This window comes from Pinus tabuliformis, chromosome 9, assembly GCF_031772625.1.
Source record: "Pinus tabuliformis cultivar Carrire ecotype Pingquan chromosome 9, CPIR1, whole genome shotgun sequence".
NCBI classification, from domain to species: domain Eukaryota; kingdom Viridiplantae; phylum Streptophyta; class Pinopsida; order Pinales; family Pinaceae; genus Pinus; species Pinus tabuliformis.
This window is the reverse complement of record NC_142307.1, coordinates 808,342,096-808,353,493: the sequence shown is the minus strand read 5'-3', so window position 1 is coordinate 808,353,493 and position 11,398 is coordinate 808,342,096. Positions and strand designations below refer to the sequence as shown.

The 11,398-nt window shown below is 32.7% G+C and overlaps 1 protein-coding gene across 1 annotated transcript; it reads right to left on the bottom strand.

Annotated features, from left to right (window-relative positions):
* Positions 1 to 6,775: 6,775 nt before the first annotated feature.
* LOC149151241 (indole-3-acetate O-methyltransferase 1-like) lies at positions 6,776 to 10,340 on the bottom strand. Its single transcript, XM_089445087.1, has 4 exons — positions 10,181 to 10,340; positions 9,608 to 10,057; positions 7,316 to 7,582; positions 6,776 to 7,231 (listed from the first exon to the last, which is right to left on the bottom strand). The coding sequence occupies exons 1-4, from the start codon at positions 10,268 to 10,270 to the stop codon at positions 6,869 to 6,871; spliced, it is 1,170 nt and encodes a 389-aa protein (XP_089301213.1). The 5' UTR covers positions 10,271 to 10,340; the 3' UTR covers positions 6,776 to 6,868.
* Positions 10,341 to 11,398: the final 1,058 nt, after the last annotated feature.

Genomic DNA, 11,398 nt, shown 5'->3' with positions numbered 1-11,398 from the left:
TTGGCTATATTAATTTTCTTCTTTGAGCTAGTTAAAACAGAGAGATACTTTTGATATTATATGGTGGGGTTGATGACCTCCTTATAATATCTTAATTTTCTTTTAGCTGCTAAATCTTTCTCACACCACATTTTTTCTTTGAACTTAGAAGTAACAATTTTTTTAATGTTATTCATGTTTTGCAATGCAACATTCTCGTCGATCTCCCAATGGTTTAACCAGGCCCTGGTGTCTTTATACCAACCCTGTTTTAGCCTTAGGTGGTTTTGGTTGGAATTTAAAGCTAGCTTAGGAAGTCTTTGGTCTCCTATGTTATTGAGCTCGTGCTTGTATAGCAAAAGCCTAGTCATAGCTAGGCTCTCGATAGGGAAAATACCCTCTTCTATAAGGAGAATATGATAGGGTGTATTGCTTTTAATTTTGAGGTTATACGTTATAAAACACTTTTGGATTTGCTCAATCTTTCTCCATGATTCTCTAGAGATGTTGCAACCCCAAACCTCACATCCATATAAGATAACAGGAGTGACTAAAGTTTCACAGAGAAACTTCTTTCTAGCCCACATTACGAGGTTTTCCATTTTACAATTATTTTCAAGACCAAAATAAGCTTTCCACACCCCATTAATCCTTTTCTCAATGCTATAGTTCCAGTTGAGCTTGTGATGAATATCAATTCCTAGGTACTTGTAAGAAGCCACTTCCTCCAAGTTACTATTGTTATACATAAAATTAGCGTAAGTGTCCTTCTTAGATTTGATAATCATAACTTCTTTTTTTTCAGTGTTAACAGTCATACCCATGGTAGAGCAAAATTCCTTAAGAATTCTAAGTTTCTTATCAAGATCAGATGGGCACCTTGCAAGAAGAACAATATCATCAGCATAGAGAAGAAGGATGATGTCTATCCAAGCTAAGATAATGCCAACACAGCCTGCTTCCTCTAAAAAACCTTCTAGCTTGCCGATGTAAATGCCAAATAGGGTAAGGGAGAGGGGGCAACCTTGTTTAACTCCGATATTACACTTAATATCTTCCGACCACCACTCATTTCTCTTTAACTTGGCAAGTACATTCTCGTATAACCTTATAGCGGCAGCTCCCAACTCAAAAGGAACCTTTAGCTCTTCTAATCTATTCCATAGGTTGTTTCTAGGAACCGTATCGAAAGCCTTTCTAAAATCGACAAAAAAATAAAAGAGATTGAATTTATCATTGCGACATTCCTCCACAATGATCCTAAGCATAACAAGTTGGTCCGTTGTTGAGTGTTGCCTTCTAAAACCCACTTGGCCTTTAACCCGCTTACCTTCACTTTCAAACCATATGCTCAACTTCTTTTCCAAAATAATAATATATAACTTGGCTAAGAGAGGGCTAATAATAATTATCCGATAATTAGAGGGGTTATTTGTATCCCCACTTTTAAAAATAGGGATAATGAGGCTTTGAGTCCATGGTTTAGGGAACCCTTGCTTGAGTGCTTGATTGAAAAGTTTGTGGATGTGGGAGATGAGGACAGGACCTCCAATTTTTAAGATTTCTGCCTGGTAACCTTCAATATCCTTAGCTTTCCCATTTGCGAGGCGTTTAACCCCAAAATCAATGTCTTCTAATGAGAAAACTTCTTTTGTTGTGAGCAGGGTTTCAAATTTATCCATGACATTTGGATATTCATAAAGATTTTTAAGATAGGAATTCTAGTAGTGTAAAGCAATTTTATTATTATCTTTAGTTTTCCTAGTTAGATTTTGCCTCTAGAATTTCTTAGGAGCTACCTTAGAGAGGTGTAAGAGATTCTCTTGTCTTTTACGAATATACTGCCTTTTTTTCTTTTTAGTTAAGGCTTTGTATATTTTTATCTTGCAAATTTTAAGAGATTCATCAACAGCTTCCTTAATTGCTCTCCTCACACTTTTACAATCTTTGTCATACCATGGGTTGGTTTTTCTATTTCTTTTATTACTTGAAATTTCAATTGAGAACTTGTTAATATAATATGAGAGGGTTGTAATAAAATTATGATAGAGGTCTTCTATGTTGTCTATACTAGATAAAGGAAACAAATTCTTTTTTAATTCATTTAGAAAGAGATCGTTTTTATTTCTATCAAATATTAAGTTCTTTGGGCTATAAGGATTATGTTCTATGGGATCTCTATGCATGACAAAATTGAGAGTTATAAGTAAAGGCCTATGATAAGAGTCAAGCTCGTGGTCATTTAATATGTCAAAATTTATTATTTCGTTGTATAACAGGAGATCGGAAATAACATAGTCTACGAAGTTGCTACCAAGCCCATGGATCAGGTCATCTGGCTAGAATTGGGCCACTTCTTTAGACCATTGCAAATTATGAGATCCTGAGCACTAGAGAGCTTGACTAGCTCTGATCTAAACAAATTCTCCCCAAGGTCTTCAGAGCTCCTTTTGTACTGGCTAGCCAGAGTAAGGTCTTTGTCTTACCAAAGAAGATTAGGGTTGGAATGATTGCTGAGAAGAATAGCTTGGTTGCTTGAAGTTCAAGCATTAAAATCACCCATTAAAAGGATATTACCTTCATTCCTTAGGCTAGAAATATCATTCTCTAAACCATTGTAAGGATTATTTTTATCTACATTCTTTTTCTTATAGAAGTTAAAATTGATGGGGGGAATAACATATTTCTATGTAGGTCTTTTTATCATTAATGTCAGTAATCTCTATCCAACTATATTGGTAGTAAGGGTCGTTTTTATAAATCCTAGCATAGGGGGAGATGTTCTTCTTAATGTAGCAAGATATACCCCCAATGCCTCTACGAGAGGATCACTTGTTCCAGGTAGACCATATTGCAAAGCCATCTATGTTAGGGACCTTAGATTCTTCGTGCTCCCAAGTTTCAACAAGAAATATAATATCAACATCATTCGAGATCCAACTTAGCTTGGGGCCTTTATTCCATGGAAAACCCCGACAATTCCATGAAAGAATCTGGAGCATGTTGAATTCATATATTTTTGGTTTCTATCTCAAATAACGGATTTTCTATTTTTTATTATTGCCCATTTTCCTTCCTTCCTAGCTTCTTTTACCTTTTGAACCTCCTTTCTTAATTCTTCTTGATCTTCTAGAATGAGATATTCATTTATAAATATTCTCGTTCCTTTTAGACTTGAGGTTTTACTAAGTATGTCATACTTATGGTTAGTAGAGCTCACCTTTATTGAATCATCCTTCCTTTATTCTCAATTAATTTCCCCAACCTTGTTGCTTCTGTGAGACACGTTGTTTCGATTTGTAATCTATTATGTAATTTTGTCTGGGCTATGGCTAAAGTATCCTCGTCTACCTCCTCTTTCAAACCGAAGATTATAAGGTTCAAGGCCCTTTTGTTACGTGCATGGTCTAATTCTATCAATTTTTTCATTTCATCTTTAATTGGTATATATATATATATATATATATATATATATATAATGACTATCCATTAATTTTTTTAAATATTATTTTAAGTATTATTTATAATTTATTAAGCAAAGTCTTTCGATAGAAATCACATAAGAACAATTTTTGGCCGACGAGTTTGGAACCAACAAGTGTGGTTGATCATGAGGACCAGATGAAAAGGCAGACCATGGCAAAGGTTTAAATAGAGAGCAATGTAGAGACACAATTTCAAATAACAACTATATTTGAACAATAATATTTAGATTGTGATATTAATTTATTAATATATTAAAAAAAAATATTATTATGTAACTAATATATTAAATGGCCAGTTTTTGAAAAAGAAATGATATTATTTTATTAATTTATTAAAAATATTAATAGGTAACGGCTATATTAAATGGCTAGTTTTTGAAAAATAATATTTATATTAATAAGTAACCACTATATTAAACAGAGAAATAATATTTAAATTAATTTATTAAAAAAAAAAAATCAAAGTCAAACTCTTTATAATACAAACTCTTCAAAAATCAAAGTCACAGAAGCTTGAATATAGATAATATTTATAATGTTTTAAAAAATTAATTAAAATAAATAATTGTTTTTTTAATATTATTTATTTATTTATTTTTATTTTAAAAATATTATTTCTTATTATTTTTAATGATTTGAGCATTAATTTTTATCTTTTACTAAGAATTAAGAATAACTATTATATTACAAAATATTGATTTAAACACAATTTAAATACACAATTTACATAATCAAGTTAAAACCATGGACTTAGTTGGAATGGAGAATGTATGGACTACCATATATAGAATCTTACTATTTATAGAATCTAACCCTCAAGATTTTGAATAAAATGCTTTAATATCTACAATATTTCACTTTGTACATTTCCTAAGATCGACCAACAAAACACACAATTTACAAAGAGAGTCAAAATGTTACATTAAATCATGAAGAGTTATTCATTTGCTTTGATTTCTAGGTCACATGATTAACCACTATAAGAAATTATTTGTTCTCCTATTTAACCACCATGAAGAATTATTCATTTACTTTGATTTTTTTACCCCAAATTAGCCATGTTTTCAGCTTTGAAGTTGTTGATCTGAAAACGTGGAGACATTTCTTCTTGGGAATACACTGATACAACTTATAAATCTTAACTTAACTTTGTTTATGAGGGGAAAAATCTGTAATATAAATGGTGAATTATATTCAAGAAATCACCAAAAACAATCACCTCAATTCTCTCATTCACAATTTGCTTCAAACCTTAATATAAGGCACATGCTTAAGCAATATTGTTGAATGTATGACCTAAACCCCAAACAAAACTATGTTCTTCTTGATTATCAAGACAAAAGATTCATTTCTCTCAAAAATTATATATATATATATATATAGATATATATATATGTATATGTATATATATATATATATATATATATATATATGTATATGTATATATATGTATATATATATATATATATATATATATATATATATATATATATATACATATATATATATATAAATAATATGTTATATTTGTTAAAAGGATAACAAAATATATTAGATGATAAAATTTTATATACCACTAACGTATAGATGAAATAGCATTTTCCAATAGAATTCACCAAAATCCGACAATATAATTTCAAGATTTTTTAGTGTTTCACATATATTTTTGAATGAATAAATAGATTCAACACCCTTGAAAACCCTTGACACAATTGAATTATACAAATTAAACAATTTAAACTCAAAGTTTTAAAAATCTACGTCGTATTTTAATTAAAATTAACGAGAAAAATACTCATAAAAAATACTATTTCTCTCGTTTACAATTTTCAATACAGTGTACATTAATTAAAATTAACGAGAAAAATACTCATAAAAAATATTATTTCTCTCGTTTACAATTTTCAATACAGTGTACTACCCAATAGGGTATTAACGAGTTTCTAGTTTACAAGTTTCAATACAGCATACTACTCTTTACAATTTTAAGAATGAACAAATGTGTTAATCAGAAACAGGTATCTGAAACATGAAGGTAATATCTTACGAGGAAATATTCTCCATCCAAGAATTTTCCATCCCTGGCACTTAATTTCAATTTTGTTGAATCCACGTATGCACTGTTATTTTGTTCATTTTGCTTCTCTCCTCCCTACTAAAGGTAATATTTGACGAGGAAATATTCTCCATCCAGGAATTTTCCATCCCTGACACTTAATTTCAATTTTGTTGAATCCACGTATGCACTGTTATTTTGTTCATTTTGCTTCTCTCCTCCCTACTGAATATTTTATGTTTATGCAATGGTCGAAAACGAAAATTATGAACAATGCTGATATAACTCAGAGGATCTTATTTTCCTTATTCTCCTTCATGAGCTATGCTAAATCTTTTATCTGCGAGCTAATTGATAGCTAAAATAGCTGACTATCTTGATGGACATCTTATCTCCTTCTCTGGGATTATGTTTTCCATCTTATCTAGATAATTTTGGTACAGATTGCTCCAGCATCCTAAAGCTCTCATGATGTACTATCTGTTCATTATATACCTTATATGATATAATTACGCTTTTTTCGTTCTGAAAACAATTTTACGAACACACAAATAGTATAGTTTAAAGAATTTATAAATTGGTTCCGAAAATAATGGAAAATTTAGTAAAAATATAATAAAATAAAATTAGGATTAGCAAAAATTTATTAAAAATTTTAATTTTATATTTACTATGTAATCTTTCGTGTATGGATAGCACATACCTCACTGGTTCCAAAAAAATTGTTAGTGTAGGGAATTCAAAATGAGTTATCCCAATTTATGTTTATGAAATTCTTTGATTGCAATTATAGTACCTCTCAAACAAATACTTTGGCATAAAATATATCTCAAAATCTTTTCTAATTTAATTTTTTTTTGGGTAATTTCTTGATTTTTTAAAATATTTTCTCAAAATTTTATGATTTTAGGTGTTTAATAGTAATTTTTGAAAGTGCTAAATCTATTTCTGAATTTTTTTTTTTTATTTTTTAACCAAACTCGCCAAAAATCTACCATGAAGTTGAATTTGTGGCCTAAAATGTGTTAAATGGTATTAGCGTGTTAACCAGGAAATGTTTTAGATCCAATTAGATCCTGAAGAGATATTTTATTGAGTTATTTAGATAGTAATTAAAACGAGCGGAACTGTCAGGCATCACCAATGCATATAAACGAGTGAAACGCATCACCGATGCATATTTATTAGATGGTAATTGAAACGAGTAAAACTGTCAGGCATCACCGATGCAATTAATTACAGGAATGTAAAACGAAGCGATAGCGACACCACAGACAATCCTAAAAGAAGAATCCAGTCCGTGGTACAATGGATTCTAAAATCCCACATGGACAGAAAATGGTTGATCTCATTTCCGAAGGAGAAAGGCTCCAACTTGATCATTTCGATTGTGCACGTAATCCTGGCATTTGGCAGCCGCCATCTTTTCAATCGTCAGGAAGAATTCATCGGTTAAAACATCGGAAGCCAAGTGAGTCCTCACAACATTCTCGAACGCTGCCCTGTACATGTTGGTTACCATCCTCCCGAACACCTTCTCATCGCCTTTTCTCACCTCTGAAATTGGATGCAAAGGCAACCCACCAAACAACTTTACTCCCTCCACTATCTCAAACGAATTCTCCATCTTCACTATGCTCTCCAACTCCTCCACATTTGGGGAGAATACCGGAAGGTTGAACGACTCCATTTTCTCCTTCTCAATCTTTCCCTGCACCTCATAAATCCATATTAATATTTTGATATCGACACAGAGAGTTGGGTTGGATTCAACATAAGGAGAAGTATATATTACCTGTTTGATAAGCTCTTCAAACGCAGCTTGCATGTGATGAGAAATGTGTCCTATTGCGCTTTGCTCTTTTATGTCCGCGGAACTACGACCTGCTAGACATATGAACATGCATCCGCCAGGTACCATCTCCTCTGCTCGTGCTGCTAGAAATGCACAAAAATCTTTGCGAAATTGGGAGAGATAGGCAGCACCCACTTCATCTCTGGATATATAAATTGCTTCTCCATTCCAAGCTGGAGAATTTCTATCTACAACGCTATTCGGAACCTGCAAATTGCATTTTAATTCAGTTATTATGCATCTCGCATAAGATACTGAAGAAATGGAAAAGAACGATGAAATGGCTATCGGTTTATATGAAGCAACAACAGGTTTATATGAAGCAACCATCTAAATTTGTAAATCTATGACAAGTTAGAAATGAAAATCTCCAAGAAAAATAATATTGATTATTTGTTTGTTTTAGGATTTTTGATGATGGTAGAGTGTCTATTTAAAATGCTGAATAGATGCATAAAATATTGAAAAAATAGAAAAGAATCATAAAATAACCATCAATTTATAAGAAACAATTACATTTATAAATCGACTTATATAAAGCAAAATCCTGATGATGAAAGGAATGTCTACCCTAAATCATAGTTATCAACTTCGCCTTCGGATTTGGATTCGGATTCGATTCGATACTTTAAAAATTTGAATCAAAAATATTTAATTTGAAAAAAATTGGACAATAGACATCTTAATTTCTTTTTTATAAAAACAATATTTTTATTCATTTTTTTCTGAATTTATTTTAAATTAAAAATCACACAACTTTTATATCTTTCAAAACTTAGCTTTAAAATATATTCGTAATTTAAACAGTTATTTATCTAAAATATTCATAATAATAAATACAAATACATTTAACAAATATATAATAACCTGCCAAATTTATCACTCTTTTTCTTCACAGTATAACAAATTCTTTTTTTATCTATTTTCTAGACTCTTAAGTAGTAAATTGGTAAACTTTCACATTTTACTATGATTTCTAAATTTTCCCAACACTAATTGATTTTTAAACTTGTAAATTTCCCATTTCAATATGCTTTTAATGTTCTTTCCTTATGCATGGATGCCATACAAGTCCCAAGCTTTATAAATTAAATCAGATGCCACAGCCTTCGAAAAACAAGTAATGATGCAGAGTCTTGGCAGAAGTGCTGGAAGATTGTTTGATGTTGAGATTGTGCTGCACTGACCACAACCTGTGAGCATTGATCTAGTTCACCTCTAAGCTGCAATTCTGTGCAATTGACAACTTCAAAGCTGGCACTGCACTTTTGTTGAATGAAAGCTCTTGGATGGAGGAGACATTACTAATGTCTGATTTTAGCAAAGGTTTATATGAAGTTGGAGAAGACATTACTCATGTCTGATTTTAGCAAAGGTTTATATGAAGTTTAAAATCAAAGGTTTATATGAAGTTGGAACAACAATCCACTCATCATGTGGGCTTGTGATCCAATCAGACATGTTAGCAACATCTTCAACTTTACAAGCTGTGGCTCTGTCCCTGGGAGTTCTTGAGCATTGCCTAACTGACCTATTCACCTCCCCAATGCATTCCCCTATTGGGCTTCCCCTATGGGGCTTGGTACGCTGAGTGACAGAATGGGAGAAAGCACTGCACTGGTCCACCTCTTTTTTGAATCTCTCCGAAAGCATCTCTCCAAAAGCATTTCTCCAGGAAATCCCGAATCTGAGGTGAAAGCCATGCAGTATCTCAGACAGCTCCTCCGTGCATCCATGATGTCAACCTGCTGATAGTTCTTATTGAATGAACATCCATGATCTCAACCTGCTGATAGTTCTTATTGAATTAACAATTATCAGTCTGGGTAAACTATGTAACCTTTATCAATTAAACCGGAGAAACGAATCGAATTTGGACGAATAATACGGTATTCGTACCGAATCCACGAATTATCGTATTTTTTTGCCCGATTCGGGCGAATTCGGTAACTATGCCCTAAATGATGTTAGACACAGGAAAAAAAATTATACCCATATCATATTCCAAAGAACAAATTCTACCCACGTCATATTCGAAAGACTAAATGTAGAAATCTGCACGCTCAGACATTGACACCAATTTATTACTGGTTTACCATTCAAAATTCTATAAATTCTCCTGACATTAGATATAAATACTGTCTTAAACTTTACATAGTCATTCAAGATTTAACTTAAAAGACATTTATGTGCTTTCCGCGTGGTAAGGGGCGAGGGAGCAAGATCATTTACCTGCGAAAGCCAGTGAAGGCTGCTAGAAGAGTGACAGAAATGGAGGCTTTTCAGTGGGAAAAGTCTCTTGTAAAACGATCCGCAGACCGCTGCTGCAGAGTAAGATCTCGTTGACGGAGGCTCAGTAAAACCACGCTCAGCTTCATCTTTTTTGTGGGCATGCTCTGCTGATTGATCATGTGGAGGCAACGAGCGAAGGAGCGAGTTAAAATCGTTGGAAGGAAGTTCAGCGAAGTAAACCTGAAATTCTGGCAGCTTCACAGAATGAGAAGTACACGTTGTTTGGACGGCTCGAACGATGGTGTCCGCGACTAGAAGAGTGTTAATTCCCGTTGCACACCCAAAATCTGCAATGCGAAATACACCATTTTCTCCTTTCATTGTATCAAGTCTGAGATGCTGGGAAATTTCACGCTCCAGAATAGGTTTTATCACTTGTATCATTTTCAACTGCGTACATCTCAAAACAATAAAATAACGTCAACAAAATTTATTGCTGGCAACAGGATCCAACTCCAAATATTACAATGTGTAAGCTATAGTTAAATTGAAATTATTAAATAAAATATAAACCTGTGCAGATAAAGAAACGCGAGCATAGCTGGTCTCTCCATCTCCGCCCTTCATGGCCAGCACATTCTCCATTGATTTCACGCAGTCCATCGTATTGGATTACTACAAAGCAAATGCAGAGTTCCCAGCCTGATGAAAGGGTGCTTATGAAGTTGGTTACAGGATGTGGGTGAAACTGTGCATGCTTTATTAAGCAAATGAAAGTCCCGTCAAAGTTACGTACCATAAAGCGTGTGGCATAACCTCTATTCACTGTGCGATTGCATTTATGACTCAGCGGCAGGGCCGGTTAAACACGGCTTTGTATCTAGAAGTGCAAAGAGATGAAAAGTAAAAGAAATGGCGAGTACGAAGCAGACGGAAAGAAAGCTCAGGTTTGGGAGGACCTTAAATTTTTTGAATACTGTGATTGATTTTTTTATTATGAAGAAACTTCTTCGTAGGTTCTTCACCCACCCATTAAATTTTTTGAATACTGTGATTTTTTTATTATGAAGAAACTTTTTCGTAGGTTCTTCACCCCTCTGCCCCATTAAATTTTTTGAATACTGTGATTTTTTTATTATGAAGAAACTTCTTCGTAGGTTCTTCACCCCTCTGCCCCATTAAATTTTTTGAATACTGTGATTTTTTTATTATGAAGAAACTTCTTCGTAAGTTCTTCACCCCTCTGCCCCATTCAAGTCAAATTTTAGGCCAATGGACCTCTTGGCCTCACTCAAAGTCAAGTCAATACACTCAAACCTATGTAATTGTCTTCCGATTTCCGAAATCGATTCTGCATTTTTCATTTTTCCTATTTTTTTATCTCCAATGATAGAGCGTTTGACGGAGGATGGAGTTTGCCAAAACTGCGACGTTGTGATTTTCTCACTATATATCTCTCTCGTTATCACAATCACTTAGAATACACACCCAGTTTATACGAATCAAAACAAACACATCAACTCTCGCTGTTATTCACATTTTTAAAACTTATTTCCGAAGAAAGAGTGAGTTAGTTTCGAGGCAACGACAATTTTTCAAAATTTATAATTGAATAATAAAATTAAATAAATATTAATATTATTTTTAAATAATTAAATTTAACGTAGAATATTAAATTAAATTACTCACTGAATCTAAACTCTATGGAATAATCATAATCATATACACAGATACCATACTTCTGCTCATTTTTCGTTGGTGATGTTGATTTGAGCTGTTGAGTGATTATAT